Here is a 17,329-nt window from a genome sequence, read left to right on the forward strand (position 1 = left end):
CAATATATCTTCTTTGAGTGATAAATAGAAAAATTCACAAAAACAAAAAAGTGGGAACCGAAAGTGCTTCCATCTATTATTTCTACCCGTTTCTGTTCGTGATTTCAGCTGAGTTTATCATTCGGTTTTCGCACTTGGGATTGCGGTAGAGAAATGGCATCACATGTGCCTCTTAAATTTTAAAAGTTCTCTCGTTTCTAAAGAAATTAGAGTTTATCCTTTGGTCCTTTCTAACTGATGACGTTAGAAACTTGGCCTACGGCACAAAAGTCATCTTTTTTACTAAGACAGATATATTTTTTTTTCGACGGCAGTCGATACCTCTTGATGAGCTGATCAAAGTATATGTCATCTATTTTTTGGTAGAAAAATTCCTTCATGAGATATAGCAGTTTGAAAGTTTAAAGTGGTTGACAACTTCAGTAGTAAGGTACACACTGAAACCAAAAATAGGCCGATACAGAAATAGTATCAGATGTACCTCTTAAACTTTAAAAATTCTCTCATTGCTAAAGAAATTAGAGTTTATCCTTTGCTCCTTTCTAAGTGATGACGTTAGAAACTTGGCCTACGGCAAAAAAGTCAACTTTTGAACTAGATAGATTTTTTTTCCGACAGCAGTCGAAAGCTCTTGATGAGCTGATCAAAGCATATGTCATCTATTTTTTGGTAGAAAAATTCTTTAATGAGATATACCAGTTTGAAAGTTTAAAGGGTTTGACAACTTCACACACTGAAACCAAAGATAGGCCGATACCAATTGTGAGACATATAGGGGAGTTTTAAGCAACAGTCGGCTGTTAGCTCATAAGCATCTTCGGCAATGGGGGGTTTTCAACTTTTGCTAGTCGGTGTACCTATACTTTGTTTCCGGTGTATTTGGTGGTAAGACCAATTTGGTTCCAGTGGTAAGACATGTAGGGGACTTGTAAGTAACAATCGGCTGTTAGGCTACAATCATCTTCAGCGACGAGGGGTTTGCAACTTTTGCTAGTTGCAATGAGGGGTTTCCAACTTTTGCGAGTTGGTATACCTAGTATTTATTTTAAGATCCTTACAGATTAACAACTTCAGCATTTAATCAAAGCAAGGAAAAAAAAACTGCTCTCGCAACACTTTACTCAGCGAAGCCATACAAAGGTTGCCGCAACACCTCACGTTGCCCAAGCAACGTAGATCTAGTTATCATTTAAATCATGTCACTGATTAGAGTAAGCACATAACCACCTATAGTGTTGGGACCTCCCTTATGTAATTTTGATAAAGTTGGTCTAAGGATACCTATATAGGATACAGAGAATATATATGTTTTATAGAATATAGAGGATTCCATTGAAGTTCCAACGAGAATTTTTCCTAATAACCTAACAATTGCCCTACTGACGAAGAGAAAAACTTTCCAGCCCAAAGTTCTATTGAGTCCACCATTATGGCGGTTTAGACTTGTCATTATTTACGTATGCTGATAATATCCTGAATCTGAGTTGCACTCTCTCTTGTTGTGAGAGCACTTCCTCAAAGTTAGAACAAGATTATCAGCAGATTGGTTTAAGTTTTCATGTGAATAAAACTATAACTGTCAGTTTGAACCTCAAAGGATGCTCTGATAAATCCCTCCAACTTGCTAAAACTTCTATCCCCCTCTCTAAAAGCCTTATTTACCTGGGAATACCCATTGAAAATTCAATTAAAGAAACTATTAAGTCTGCGATAAAGAATCTTGAAAAAAAGACGAGGATCGTTTAAACGTCATTTGTCTCTAATCTTACACACCCTAGTCGTTTCCATCTTTCTAAATTTTACAATAGTCTAACAGTGCATCATCTTCTTGCTCTGTCTCCTACTTGGCAACTATTTCCAGCTTAAACAAATTTGTTCACCAAATTTATCTTAAATTTACTGAATTTCTTTTGCATATGTCCCCCTAGACAACTATTGATAAAAGAGCGAAAGATTTTAAATCTTTTGCAAGTAAACTTAATCACGATTGGTTTTTCTCTGCTCTTACGAAATAATGAAGATTTAAAGAGAATACTAGCGTACTCGGATGCTTTCTGGGAGATGTAAGAATTATTTTCTGCTAAACAGTGGGGACCAAGAGGCCTAAATTCAGGTCGAAACTTAAGACTGTGCTGCGATTCTATGATTTATGTCGTATGTGTTGTGTCTAATGCTTGTGTTGTGTTAAGGATCTTGCAATCATGCTCTTAGGATTCTAAAAACTGCTTATTTTTATTCAGTGTACAATTTTTCTTCTCTTTTCTCCTTTTTCCCCTTATGTTGTACTCTGTTATTTAGGAGCTCAAACATAAATTATTTTATAGGTGAGGGGGGGGATCGTTCCCTCCACACACCACGATTCTTTACGAGAATACTCTTCGTTTAATTCAACACCATTGTGGTTAAGCATGCGTTGAACTTAAGCATAAAAAGAGAGGGTTGGGGGGGGGGGGGGCGAGCAGCTCCCCTCATCCACAAAATAATTTCCGTTCGTTTTAAGTTATAATGTTGTTCCTTACTTTCATTCGAAAAAACATGCGTTTTTATAGTTTAACATTTCGAAAGTTGGTAAAAACGCAATAGAAATGATTGAATGCCGTTAGGAAATGACGAATTATGACTAGTGTCAACACGGTTTGTATTGCGATGAATAGGTATAATATTAACAAATTAAAGCACTTCATATATGTTAATAGGTCGTACTATCGTCAATGAACATAATTTAGTTGTACACAGATCTAAGGATAAAGGGGGCGAATACGCAGAGGACTAGACTTCAAACTAAAGTTTTTTATTGTTTTTCTTCTTCCCACGGGGGATATTACCCACCATTCATCTTCTATTGATATCCACGGTAAATCCTGTCACTGATTAGAGTCAGCACATAACCACCTATGAATGTTGGGAGCTTCCCTTATGTAATTTTGATAAAGCTGGTCTTAGGATACCTACATAGAATATAGAGAATAAATACCTTTTAAAGAATATAGAGGACACTATTTAGATTCCTATGAATATTTTTCCTAATACCCTGATAAGTGGGATTATCTAAACTGATTATGTCAAAATTTCCATTATTTATTTTAGATTCGTTGTGGCAGCTAACCTGTTCATAGGTTACAATGCCATTTCTTTATTGTTTAAAGACGAAGAATCTATGATAAGACTAAATGATATATATATAAAAAAAGGAAACAAAAAAAAAACTAAAATTGCCTCTTCAAAATCGATCTCCAATTTGATCCAGCATCTTTTTGATAATACCCAGTATTCAATTGTTCACAAACAATAGATCATACAGTAGTCTACAATATTACTGGCAATATCCCTTTTGTTCCTACGTTTTTTGAAACAAACTCTAAATCATAAAGCATCTTGCCAACAGTTCCTTGACATTACAAAATACGGCATATTTCATAGATACATGATATGGGCCCAACAGATTATAATATCAGGCAGAATATTGACTTATTATTCTTTAATCAAATGTGAGATACTTCTGAAATAAAACTAGAATTCTCAATTCTACAAGCCGGCTGTGATGAAGGTTGACAAAATTCAGTGTTGGCTTTATGAACAGCTTCTAAGAATCACCAAACTGAGTCAAGGCCGTGGTCATAAAGGACCATTTCTTCTTGTTATAGGTGGTGTTTGTCACTACAGTGTGAACATCACATTTCGTTTGGGATTTTTATACTTGGTGAGAACAAGCATGACAACCTGATTCCTAAGAAACTATACACAAATATGGCAAGAATAGTATTGTTCAGCGACACCTTTGTAATTTACAATATAGTTTTGTGCACCATCTTCAGCTATATGATCTCAAACTAGTTCAGAAAACGCAAGTCCATATAAAACAAAACATTCAGTATGGAGGTCTAGTTGAGAAGCTAGTTCGCAAATTTCTATAATCAAATCGAGATGGCAAGTATCTTTAGATGCAATGCAAGTAGGGAGCGTAAACCAAGATAGATTTTTAAGCCACCTAAATGTCACCACGAATAAATAAAAAAAAAAAACAAACAATCGAATTTAATTTTTGATATAATAAGCTCTGATAAATAAGTCATAGAAACGTTCTTTCTATAGTATCTTTAACTTTCTTAAGTATCTTTAGACTCCAATTAGGGAGAGTGAGCCAAGATAGATTTTTAAGCCACCTAAATGTCACCACGAATAAATAAAAAACAACAACAAACAATCGAATTTAATTTTTGATATAAAAAACCTCTGATAAATAAGTCATAGAAACGCACTTTCTTTAGTATCTTTAAGTATTTTTAACTCTCTTAAGTATCTTTAGACTCCAATTAGGGAGCGTAAGCCAAGATAGATTTTTAAGCCACCTAAATGTCACCACGAATAAATAAAAAAAACAACTAACAATCGAATTTAATTTTTGATATAAAAAGCTCTGATCAATAAGTCATAGAAACGTTCTTTCTTTAGTATCTTTAACTTTCTTAAGTATCTTTAGACTCCAATTAGGGAGAGTGAGCGAAGATAGATTTTTAAGCCGCCTAAATGTTACCACGAATAAATAAAAAACAACAACAAACAATCGAATTTAATTTTTGATATAAAAAACCTCTGATAAATAAGTCATAGAAACGCACTTTCTTTAGTATCTTTAAATATTTTTAACTTTCTTAAGTATCTTTAGACTCCAATTAGGGAGCGTAAGCCAAGATAGATTTTTAAGCCACCTAAATGTCACCACGAATAAATAAAAAAAACAACTAACAATCGAATTTAATTTTTGATATAAAAAGCTCTGATCAATAAGTCATAGAAACGTTCTTTCTTTAGTATCTTTAAATTTCTTAAGTATCTTTAGACTCCAATTAGGGAGAGTGAGCGAAGATAGATTTTTAAGCCACCTAAATGTCACCACGAATAAATAAAAAACAACAACAAACAATCGAATTTAATTTTTGATATAAAAACCTCTGATAAATAAGTCATAGAAATGCACTTTCTTTAGTATCTTTAAGTATTTTTAACTCTCTTAAGTATCTTTAGACTCCAATTAGGGAGCGTAAGCCAAGATAGATTTTTAAGCCACCTAAATGTCACCACGAATAAATAAAAAGAAAAACAACAAACAATCGAATTTAATTTCGATATAAAAAACCTCTGATAAATAAGTCATAGAAACGCACTTTCTTTAGTATCTTTAAGTATTTTTAACTCTCTTAAGTATCTTTAGACTCCAATTAGGGAGCGTAAGCCAAGATAGATTTTTAAGAAACCTAAATGTCACCACGAATAAATAAAAAGAAAAACAACAAACAATCGAATTTAATTTCGATATAAAAAACCTCTGATAAATAAGTCATAGAAACGCACTTTCTTTAGTATCTTTAAGTATTTTTAACTCTCTTAAGTATCTTTAGACTCAAATTAGGGAGCGTGAGCCAAGACAAATTTTTCAGCCGCCTAAACGTCACCACGAATAAATAAAAAAACAACAAACAATCGAATTTAATTCTTCATATAAAAACCTCGGATAAATAAGTCATAGAAACGCACTTTCTTACTCCCATGAAGGGTGGCCATCTTCTTCCATCCAGCCTTTACAAGTTTCAGATACTTCCTTTTCTGAAGACTTCTTGGCTCTATTTGAACGTTGTGCAGGCGAAAACGGTGACACATAAGTGCTGCGGGTATAAGGCCCCATATTATCCTTGACTTTTACGGCTTCCAAGTGCAAAGAGTATTGCTGGTCTAAGCCAAGGTACGAATCACTCAGCATAAAAAGGACAACAACAAAACGACCTAAAATGAATTTGGGGATTTATTTCGGTGGCAGATGAATTTTGAGTTTAAAAAGATAAATTCTAGGAAATAGAAAAGGGAAATAAGACTTGTTTCTAAGATAATAGATTATAACAATAAAGGGTATCAACCCAAGAGGCACCGTGCCCATAAGATCATAAACTATATTCCTTGGATTTTAAACATTTTCAACATTGTTGAATATTTTGGAGCTTTTCGATTCTCGTGAAACACTCTCTAATATAACGGCTATTGAGTTACAAGGGTCAACTTAGTATTTACAGGTTTGAGTCATATCTTGTCACAAGACCAAATAATGATTTTCCAAAGAAAAAAAATATTCATTCTAGTCTAATATATAGTGCGAAGAAAAAATCAAATAGAACTGTGATAGGCATGAAATCAGATTTCATGACCTTTGGGGTAATATAATGCTGGATTCCTGTAAAACAGGATAACAACTTTTCAAAAAACGATGAAAAAACTCCGGACCTTTTCTATAATTTAACGTTAATCCTTCAGCAAAAATCACATTCGAAATTCCAAATTTCAATTTCGAAAAATTTCCATTTTGATTGAGCTTTTTGAAATTCTGGAAGCATGTAAATTTTTGATCCAACAATGAAACTGTTGTAAATTGTTGGTTATCAGTATTGGTTATCAGATAAACATTGTGGGAAAGAAGAGCAAGTGTGCCTTTTGCGACTACTGATCGGTGATCTAACCCCTGACCTGTAGAGGAAACAGCAGTACTCCTGTAGGGAAAAGACAATACTCATCGTCCCATCCAGTAGGAAGGACCGCTAAGACCCAATTCTTACTTCACGGGGAATGGGGGAGGTAGGACTTATGTTCTTGTTATCAAGACGGAATTGTCGAATTTCAATAAAACTGTTGAAGCGTTATAAATAATTTCAACTTATTCCACAATTAATTGGAGGGTGTTCACTGCACAAGAAGCACGGAGGTGTAAAGACTGCTGTAATAAAAAGTGACAGATGCCATTTATGCCTGTGAGCAAAAGACCCAGTCCTACTAAAATCAGCACTAAGCCTAATATAATTCATTCTAGCCTAATATAAAGTGAGGAGAAGAAATCAAACAGAACTGTCGTAGCCCTGAAATCCAATTTCATGGCTTTCGGGGGTAATATAATGCTGGATCCCTGTAGAATAGGATAACACCTTTTAGGATAACGATGAAAAAACTACAAACCTTTTCTATAATTTAACGTTAATACTACTACTACTACTAATAACTCACTGCAGCACCAAGCCGCCTAAGGCCAACACAGCTACGCACGCTCCTCGTCAAACCTAATCTATTCAAGGCCTCCCTCCTTACACCCTCCCAGGAAGTTCCCATTTCCTTCAAATCTTCATTTATGACATCCTCCCAGCCCAGACAAGGACGACCTGCTTTCCGTGTATCCCCAGACGGTTGACCAAAAAGGACAATCTTCGGCAATCTGTCATCCTTCATCCGCAGAACATGGCCTAGCCATCTCAACCTTTCTTTCATTATAGCCCTAGAAAGCGGAATCGAACCACATTTTTCATACAACCTACTTTTTGAAATACGGTCAGTCAGTAGGGTACCCAGATTTCGAAAAATTTTCCATTTGGATTGAGCTTTCTGAGATTCTGGAAGCATGTAAATTTCGGATCCAACAATTAAACTGTTGTAAATTGTTGGTTATCAGTATTGGTTATCAGATAAACATTGTGGGAAAGAAGAGCAAGCGTATCAACTATGCCTTTTGAACCACTGATCTGTGATCTAACTCCTAAACCTGAACTGTAGAGGAAATAGAGGGAAAAGACAATACTCGTCATCCCATCCAGTAGGAAGGACCATTAGGACATAATCCTAACTTCACAGGGAATTGGGGAGGTAGGAATTAAATTCTTGCTATCAAGACAGAATTGTCAAATTTCAATAAAACTGGTGGGACGTTAAAAAATAATCTCAACTTACTCCACAATTAATTGAAGCACGGAGCACGGAGGTGTAACGACTGCTGTAATAAAAAGTAACATATGCCATTTAGGCCTGTGAGTAACAGACACAGTCCTACTAAAATCAGCACCAACATGCGATTGGTCCGCTATGATTTTTCATCTCTAACCGTTACAAAGTCAAGATAGACATATTCAAATCATTTGAAGTCAGGCAGCAATTATTTTTTAGCGTCTCGTCTGAAAACTTGAAGAAAGTAATTTTTTCTTATACGAGTCTAGCAGGGTTGGAGCTTTAATGGTATAAAACTGAGTGTATAACGCGGTATCAATAAGCCTACCCCTCCCATTTTCTGTGAAATGTGCGGAAGCATGTGCCCCAGGAGTAAGTTATAACGCTATTGCAGAATCAAAAACTAAAACAAGAAAAATATTTTCATGCAATACATCAAGCCTAAAATAGATATTAATTAATATGAATAAACAGGTCAAACCTAAAAAAAACAAACAAAAAAAAACACAAATTAAATGAGCATTCAAGTCAAACTTAAGATAAGAGACATTATATGAATAAATAAATGATACTAAATTTATTCTAAATTTACAAATAGTGCTAAACGGTACTAAAAACTGCTCCTCCGCCTCCCTTCACGAGCCTGAAGTTCAAGGGTAATTTGTAGGCTTGGACTAGTTACCCTAAGGAAGCTGCAACTTCATTAAATGCAAAATATAATATAAAAATGAAGTGGCTTTCTTGGCACCTTCTGCTAGTATAATTGAGAGTTGAGAACTTTTACTATAATGCATGCATAACATCACGGTTACTTATTTAACGGCAGCGTTCATTTATTGTTAAGTCAGTTTGTTTTCTTCTGTATTTTTTTTGGCTCTTCTTCCTGTTCAGTATTTACTGAATAAATTATAATAATGAGAAAGAGTTAACGACAGACAAAGCGAAATAATATTAAAGACATTTAGTCCAATATTTCTTGAGTAAATGTACAAATGTACAGGGCGCGTTAACAAATGCCAAAATATGGCTGCTTTCAATGCAGGTCCTCATGCAATCATAAGGTTTGATATTAATAACTTGAATACCTACAAATATGCTAAATTGTTACCTAAAAAACATAAAAATATTCTTGGTCTTTCAAATACAAATAAAAAATAAAAACACTTCCAAAACACACCTAAAAATATCAAATAATTGGTATTTTTAGGTATTTTAGACATTCCAAATGTCAATCTGATTTTTTGAAAAGTGTCAAGGGAGCTTAACAGAATCTGAAAATACATTTATAATTCTCTCATGATCAATAATATTGATTCATACGCAAAAATGATTTTCTGAAATTTTTTTAAAATTTGAACTTTAAAAGGTTAGAAAACTTTCCTTGAAGTTGATTACAACATTTTATACCAAATGTAAAAGATTTATCCCAATTTTTTGGGACTCAAATATTTGTGCAATGATTTTCTCTTGGAACATGAATGAGTATCTTTTTTTATGTTATGGAATTCTTGGTCTTTCAAAAACAAATACAAAATACAAAATAAAAACATTTCAAAAACACACCTAAAAATACCAAATGAAAAAAGGAAAGGATGAAGCACTAGATTCTATAGCCTAAACCGGCAGTGCTCATCTCCGTTTCATGGCCTTTCAGCAAGGAATTAAATTGGGAATGTGGGGTCAGCCATAACAATATCGCTCTTAAAATGACTTAACAAAAGAAAACATTTTTTTATAATAAAAAAGCTTCGAGTCAACTAAAATAGCTAACCCTACAGAATATAGGTTAGGTGAAGAAAAAAACACAAATAAACGTACCGTGCGCTTTTAGCAAAAGTGAATTATCTGTCTTCGGCTCAATGTAAAGCCAAATTCAAATAAAAGGACATAAACAAAATACAAAGAGAAAGACTAAAATTTTATTTAGGTTTTTACAATTAGCTCTGCGATTTAATGGAGTATACTTGTATAGTGATGATTATTATCTTTTTCCGGATAAAAACTTAAAGTACCATAGATAGTGAAAACGAAATCTGATTGTTTAAACCGGGGAAGAGGGATCACATACAACCATAAGTATATTAAAAAGTTAGAACAAATCCAGAATCTACTGTTTAATAAAAAAAAAGACGTCCATATTTGCAGTTCTACAGTTGCAGTTCTACAGTTCCATATTTGCAGTTCTACAGTTTTTGACAGCAGCCGTTGCCAAATTGTAAAGAAAGAAACGAGGGAAAAAAACAAGCTGTAAACATTTGGCTCCACACTTAAAAAGGTGTAATTTTTTTCGAAGGTAAAGTTGTATTTGGAAATCAACAGATAGTTAATATTTGTAATTTTAAGGACGAAAAGCGTCGTAAAATTTACTCAATTCGCATTGCTTATTTATTTTTTGAAGTTCAATGTGGCAACACCGACAAAAATGTGGTACTGTTCTAAAATTTGGGAATAGACAGATAGTTAATATTTGTAATCTTAAGGACGAAAACGTCGTAAAATTTACTCAATTCGCATTGCTTATTTATTTTTTGAGGTTCAATGTGGCAACACCGACAAAAATGTGGTACTGTTCTAAAATTTGGGAATAGACAGATAGTTAATATTTGTAATCTTAAGGACGAAAACGTCGTAAAATTTACTCAATTCGCATTGCTTATTTATTTTTCAAGGTTCAATGTGGCAACACCGACGAAAATGTGGTACTGTTCTAAAATTTGGGAATCAACAGACTGTTAATATTTGAATTTTTAAGGACGAAAAGCGTCGTAAAATTTACTCAATTAGTATTGCTTATTTATTTTTTGAGGTTCAATGTGGCAACACTGACGAAAATGTGGTACTGTCCTAAGATATCAAAAATTTGAAACAAATAAAAGAAAAATTAGAAAATTACGACTTCAAATATTAATGTTTGGGCTAAAAATTTTGGTTTTGATGTCCTTGGTATTTTATATGCTTTCTTCCTCTTCAGTTTATCAGACTCTTTGATTAAAACTAGGGAATTGAAATCTACCTGGATTAGATGGCACTGCGAAAGATAACTGCTGGGCTGATTTAGCCCACCGCAACGGGCCACTTCTCTTCAATGCCCATAACTCTTTCTCCTCAACAGATCCCAGAACAAAATACCATCCTTCTTCTTTAGGTTTGGGAAATTTAGGCGCAAATGCATGCCTTCTGTCACTTCTTTTTTTGTAGTTTGTAGGAAGTCGGCTAATATTAATATTTACAGTGTATTCCTGGTTACATACGACTTGCAACCAATCAGAATCGAGTAGACTGGAGGGACTGAATTTAACTGGTCGATTTGATATACAACTAGTATCAGGAACGATTCCATCCAAAGTAACTTCCAGCCGAAGCAGAGGCAGGGATACCAACGCATCAAAAACCTATATTTGGAAGAATAAATGAAATTATTAATATTCAAACCCGGACAGTGCACAATACAAAGTAATTTTGCAACATCCATTATTATTCTGGAAGTTGAAGCACAGGGAAACAGAGGCTTTACTTGTGATTACAAAATTTTGTTTAACTTGTTTTCAAACGAACAAATAAAAGTTCAAATAGGGACAAGTCCTTTTATTGTACAGTGAAAAACAAATACAGAAGTTTAGGATATTTCGACCACATGGATCAGTGATCGTGATCAGCAGATAAATTAAAGTATTACAATTAAAAAAATTATATTTATAAAGAATAAAATAATTACTTCCGGGTCGCAGATAATTCTGCTTATGACGATCACTGAAAGGCAGTGTGGTCTTCGAAAAAAAAAAAAAATACTTACCTCGTTTTCAAAATAGATTAAAAATAGGATCTTTTTTCTCTGAACAATCTACGAATATAGGTAAAAAAGATGGAGGAGGGAAGGCAAAATGGCTTGGTCTTTGCAACAAATAGATACTAAATTCATCTAAGCTATAAATACATAATGAAAGGCATGTAAAGTCCTATCCGTTTTATACTCTTTATTTTCACTTGCATTCAGATTCTCGAAAAAAATATTATGCTCTAAGTTAGTTTCGATATTAAAATTGATTATATTTCATAATAATTAAATTCATTATTTGATAATACCTTTATCGTAAACTGGCACAAGAACCACTAACTTTGACAATCATTTTTATGATTAGCTTTTTTACTGGTATATAAAAAACGTAAAAGAAAATTAAAATAGTGTTCAAAATAGATCAAAAAGTAAATTTTTTCTCGAGAATACATGAATATAAGTGAGGGGGGGGGGCAAAGTGAACTGAAATTTATATAATATAGATACCAAACTTATCTAAGTTATACAAAAATAAATGGAAAAAGTCGATGGATTGATGAAAACGAATTGAAATTTGTTTTTGCCTGAATTAAAAAAAAAAAAAAAAAAAAAAAAATCTGGCTCCAAAAACTACAACAAAAATCTTTAAAGCAAAGTATGCAGGTAAAATTATAGGTTCAAGAGTGTTGGCTCAAATGTCCACTGCAAGAATTACATAAACTGCAAATCAATTCGGCGCGGCAAAAATGCCCACGAATGTGCCAGGAAGATCATAAGCATAGCTAAAACCTGAATATATGTGTGCAACCAGAACAAAAACAAATTAAAATATAAATCCAATCACAATATAAATAGACAATCAAATAAAGTTTATAATAGCAATCTGGATAGCAATCCAAATAATTTATAATGTGGCTCACGAATTGCTCACTCATGGTGTGCTTTGTTTTAACGTTGTTTGTTGTTTCTTTTTGTGATTAGTGTTGGTGATTAAATATAAAAAAAAAGTTTTTTTAAACTGAAAGTAAGGAGCGACATTAAAACGTAAAACGAACAGAAATTACTTCGTATATGAAAGGGGCTGCTTCCTCATCAACGTCCCGCTCTTTACGCTAAAGTTTGGCTCTTTCTCTCAACTCTACTTTTTAAAACAGTAAAAAACTTTAGCGTAAAGAGCGGGACGTTGATGAGGAAGCAGCCCCTTTCATGTACGAAGTAATTTCTGTTCGTTTTAAGTTTTAATGTCGCTCCTTACTTTCAGTTAAAAAAACTTGTTTTTTTTTTATTTAATTTCTGAACGTTTTTGAATCAATGCATGTTTTGATTTTGGCTCTCCGCAGAGGAATAATTAAAACCAAATTTGCATATTTTTTTTTTGGCTAAATGGCTTTCTCATAGTTTTGATCAAATGATTTTGAGAAAAAAGGAGTGGGGGAGGAAGCCTAGTTGCCCTCCGATTTTTTGACTTAAAAAGGAAACTAGAACTTTTAATTTTTTGCGAATGTTTTTATTAGTAAAAGATATACACAACTTATAAATTAGCTTACGTAACGTACTTTTGTATTCTCATATTTTTATTACATATATGGGGCGGTTCACCCCCTCGTCAGTACCTCGCTCTTTACACTAAAGCTAAAAAATTTTCCCAATTCATTAAGAATGACCCCTGAATCAAAAAAGCCGTAGATTAAATAGTTGAAATTAGTAAAAATACTTTAGCGCAAAGAGCGAAAGTATTAGGAGGAGGTGAGCCCCTCATATGCGTAATAATTTCTGTTCGTTTTAAGTTTTAATGCTGCTCCTTACTTCCAGTTGAAAAAACGTTATCATATTTATTTTTTCATTGTGTTTTTTTAAATAATGCTAGAAAGTCCTGCGCTCCCTTCATGGAAATTTTCTTCCCCATGACAAATTCCTCGATGGATAGTTCCCCAAATATATCCTCCAACATACCCCCCTCTTCTCAACCCCTCCACCCAACCAAAAAATCCCCCTGAAAACGTCTGTACACTTCCCAATAACCATTACTATATGTAAGCACTGGTCAAAGTTTGTAACTTGTAGCCCCTCCCACGGGGACTGTGGGGGAGTAAGTGGTCCCCAAAGACATAGTTATAAGATTTTTCGACTACGCTGAGTAAAATGGTTATCTCAGAATTTTGATCCGTTGACTTTGGGAAAATAATTAGTGTGGGAGGGGGCCTAGGTGCCCTCCAATTTTTTGGTCACTTAAAAAGGGCACTAGAACTTTTCATTTCCGTTAGAATGAGCCCTCTCGCAACATTCTAGGACAACTGGATCGATACGATCACCCCTGCAAAAAAAAAAAATAATAATAAAAAAAAAAAAAAAAAACGCATCCCTGATCTGCCTTCTGGCAAAAAATACAAAATTCCACATTTTTGTAGATAGGAGCTTGAAACTTCTACATTAAGGTTCTCTGATACGCTGAATCTAATGGTGTGATATTCGTTAAGATTCTATGACTTTTAGGGGGTGTTTCCCCCTATTTTCTAAAATAAGGCAAATTTTCTGAGGCTCGTAACTTTTGATGGGTAAGACTAAACTTGATGAAACTTATATATTTAAGATCAGCATTAAAACGCGATTCTTTTGATGTAGCTATTGGTATCAAAATTCCATTTTTTAGAGTTTTGGTTACTATTGAGCCGGGTCGCTCCTTACTACAGTTCGTTACCAGACTGTTTGAAAACTATTAAATGCTTTCACCTCCAGATTGGTAACAAGATCAAATTGGGATGCCACTAAATATTTGTTTTCCAGATTATAAAAGTCCCTTAGATTTAACATTCATTATTTACTAAGGGACTTGGGTAACATCACTCTAGTAACTTTTACAGAATGTCACAAAATGTCATGTCATAGAACTGACATGTTTTATGACTTCTGAGTCATGATATTTGTTTTCAAATGTCGCAAAACTTTAAATGAACAGGCAATTTTGTCCGTCTCACAATATTTATTGTCATAATAGACCCAACTTGGGTTACAAATTATTGTTATTTGGATTGTGGTTGGCTGTCAATTTGTCTGTCCTTTAGACGATTTAATAGGGCAAACAGAATCTGAAAACACGTTCATAATTCTCCCGTGATCAATAATTTTGATTCATATGCAAAAATGATTTTTTGAAAAAAAAATTGGAAAAATTTGAAAATTTGAACTTTAAAAGGTTAGAAAACTTTCCTTGAAGTTGATTACAACATTTTATACCAAATGTAAAAGATTAATCCCGCTTTTTTTAGACTCAAATATTTGTGCAATGATTTTCTCTTGGAACATGAATGAGTGACTTTTTTTATGTTATGGAATTCTTGGTCTTTCAAATACAAAATACAAAATAAAAATACTTAAAAAATGATTAAAGAAAAAGTGTGAGCGTAAAAGAAGTAAATACATGTTAAAATTCGGTGCCACTAAGTTGAAATAGAAGCATAATAAAACCGTCTCAAGGAAAGAATTGCGCTGTGTGTAATTTGAATTGAAATCGAATACTTGTGGGCATCAAGCCATGGATAGTTGTAGGAAAAGCCAAGACATGTAGTCCAACTGAGTCAGAGGCAAATCTGGCATTAACCCCCCTTACTAGGATTGTATAAAAATGATGTTAGTTCATTTGTTAAAAGATAAGTCTTGAATTTGATCTTGATTTTGAATTAAAATCACAGGGAAAGTTTTTTTCAAAACGAGGTCTCGGCCTCGACCGAGTCCGTTGATTTTGAATTAAAATCGAATAGTTGTGGGCATCAAGTTTGATTTTGAATTAAAATCAAATAGTTGTAGGCAGCAAGTTTGATTTTGAATTAGAATCGAATAATCATGGGCATCAATTTTGATCTTGAATTAAAATCGAATACTTGTGGGCATTTCTACAACAAAGAAACAATTGAACATTCAGAAACAGACCTACAAACAGGGAAAAGGAGATGATTCCAAGGACCCACATCCCCTCGAGCACTTTAAATTTGTAATTTTTGTATTTCAGTGGGATTTTTGTGTTGAAACATTTCAATATGCTTCAATATTATGGCAAGATAATATATATGGCATATGTAATATCTACAGCAAGAGGTAAGAAGAAAGGAGATTAGAGTTTGCAAGAAACCGAAACATTCTAATTTTACCTTAAATTGTAACTTGGAGCCATCTAAGGGTTTGATGCTTGTAGGCTCCATAATAACAAGCGATAATATTACTAAATAAGAGAGGACTCCTTGGTATTCAAAACTTTGCATCCATTACTCCATTGAGAATCCTCTTTGGCATTGAAGATATGTACTTTCTGTTGGGGCCGTCTCTTCTTTGACGTAGCACTACAAGTTTTTGTAGCTGTATTGGAGAAGAAAAAATTGTATTGACATGATTGGCAGACCACCTTGATAGTTTTCTTCGAGTAGCTGCAGGGAGGGGCTCTGATGTAAGCGGAAGAAAATCAAGAAGTATTTACTGAGAAACACATCAGGGGGTAGCAATGATGCACCCTCGTTTACGCCTCCAATAACGGCTTGGTAATTCATAATTTTGCAATTACTTGTTCTTAATAAGGGAGAATTTTTCAGGCGTCTAGACAAGTTTTAAACATCGCCTTCCCCTAAAATTATCTCATGCGAAAAAAAGGTTGGGAACATGATTAATAACATACATAATAACATAATTAATAACTAAACATAATTAAAACTTAATTAATTAATTAAACATAATTAAACATAATTAAAACTGAACATAATTAATAACTAACCTCTTCCAGCTTTGCCGGTCCTAGGTCATCACTAAGCTCTTTTGAAAGCTTATCCATCTTGCCGTCAACAGAAACAATCAGCTCAGGTAGTGAAGGTATATGGCTGGTATTACATATTCTTTTTAGAGCTGGAATATGTAGCCGGTCCAAATGCGGTAAAATTAACACAGATGGATCGTGAATCCACCTACCTTGAATTACCATTTGAACCTTAAACACAAATATACAATTTGAAAAAAACAGGAAAATTAGGGCTTAAAAATGTATAGTACTTTGTTAAGACACTGGCCTTCCTTGTAAAAGCAATGGGGATGAAACCATGTTAAAACCCGAATAACCTACACAATTTAGAATATTCGAAGGGAAACCGTTGAAAAACAAGGTGAGTAAATAGCTTTTTAAGTATTTTCCTTTGAATACTTTTTCAGTGTTAAACTTGATTCAAATATCTTTTCCTTCAATCATTGGTCAATGATTAAGATTATACCTAAAATTTTTATAGCTCCACAGGAGCGAAATTAAGTTAAAAAAGAAAAAAAAGAAGAAAGAGAATAAGTAAGAAATACAGAACGTAGTTCAATAATGTCGCTTCATTATTGCATATCTTTAAAATTATTTTTTTTGTAAAACACTACCATGTTTAATGATTGTAGTTCATATAATATTTCAGAAAAATTTCATAAAATAGTTACAGTTAAAGTGCAGAGTGACTTTACAATTTAAAACGAACAGCCTTTGTCCTGTATATAAACATGGCTGCCACCCCCTCTAATGCTTTTCTAAAAGCATTCTAGAGATCAGAAAAATTTCTTCTAAAAGCATTCTAGAGAGCCAGGTGTTAGTTACAGAATTTTGTTCACTGATTCACATTTGAATTTTTTTTTCAATGGAACTCAATTTAGAGTGGACGTGGAGCCTGTCTTGATAAAATAAACAATAGATTCTAGAACAAACGGAACATAACATTATTTAACACAAAAATGAATAAATCTAAACACTGTGGCACAAAATTCGATGTTTTTATGACTTTCTTGTTGCGTTAG

The 17,329-nt window shown here is 33.6% G+C and overlaps 1 protein-coding gene across 1 annotated transcript in view; it reads right to left on the bottom strand.

Moving 5' to 3' along the window:
- Positions 1 to 5,463: 5,463 nt before the first annotated feature.
- Positions 5,464 to 17,329, bottom strand: part of LOC136036140 (activating signal cointegrator 1 complex subunit 3-like) — a gene marked incomplete in the record, with an annotated part of 134,567 nt that continues 122,701 nt past the window's right edge. The window contains 3 exon segments of the mRNA XM_065718176.1: positions 5,464 to 5,781; positions 10,766 to 11,144; positions 16,287 to 16,496. Of these exon segments, the coding sequence (XP_065574248.1) occupies positions 5,540 to 5,781; positions 10,766 to 11,144; positions 16,287 to 16,496 (831 nt within the window).

This window comes from Artemia franciscana, chromosome 2, assembly GCF_032884065.1.
Source record: "Artemia franciscana chromosome 2, ASM3288406v1, whole genome shotgun sequence".
Lineage (NCBI taxonomy): Eukaryota > Metazoa > Arthropoda > Branchiopoda > Anostraca > Artemiidae > Artemia > Artemia franciscana.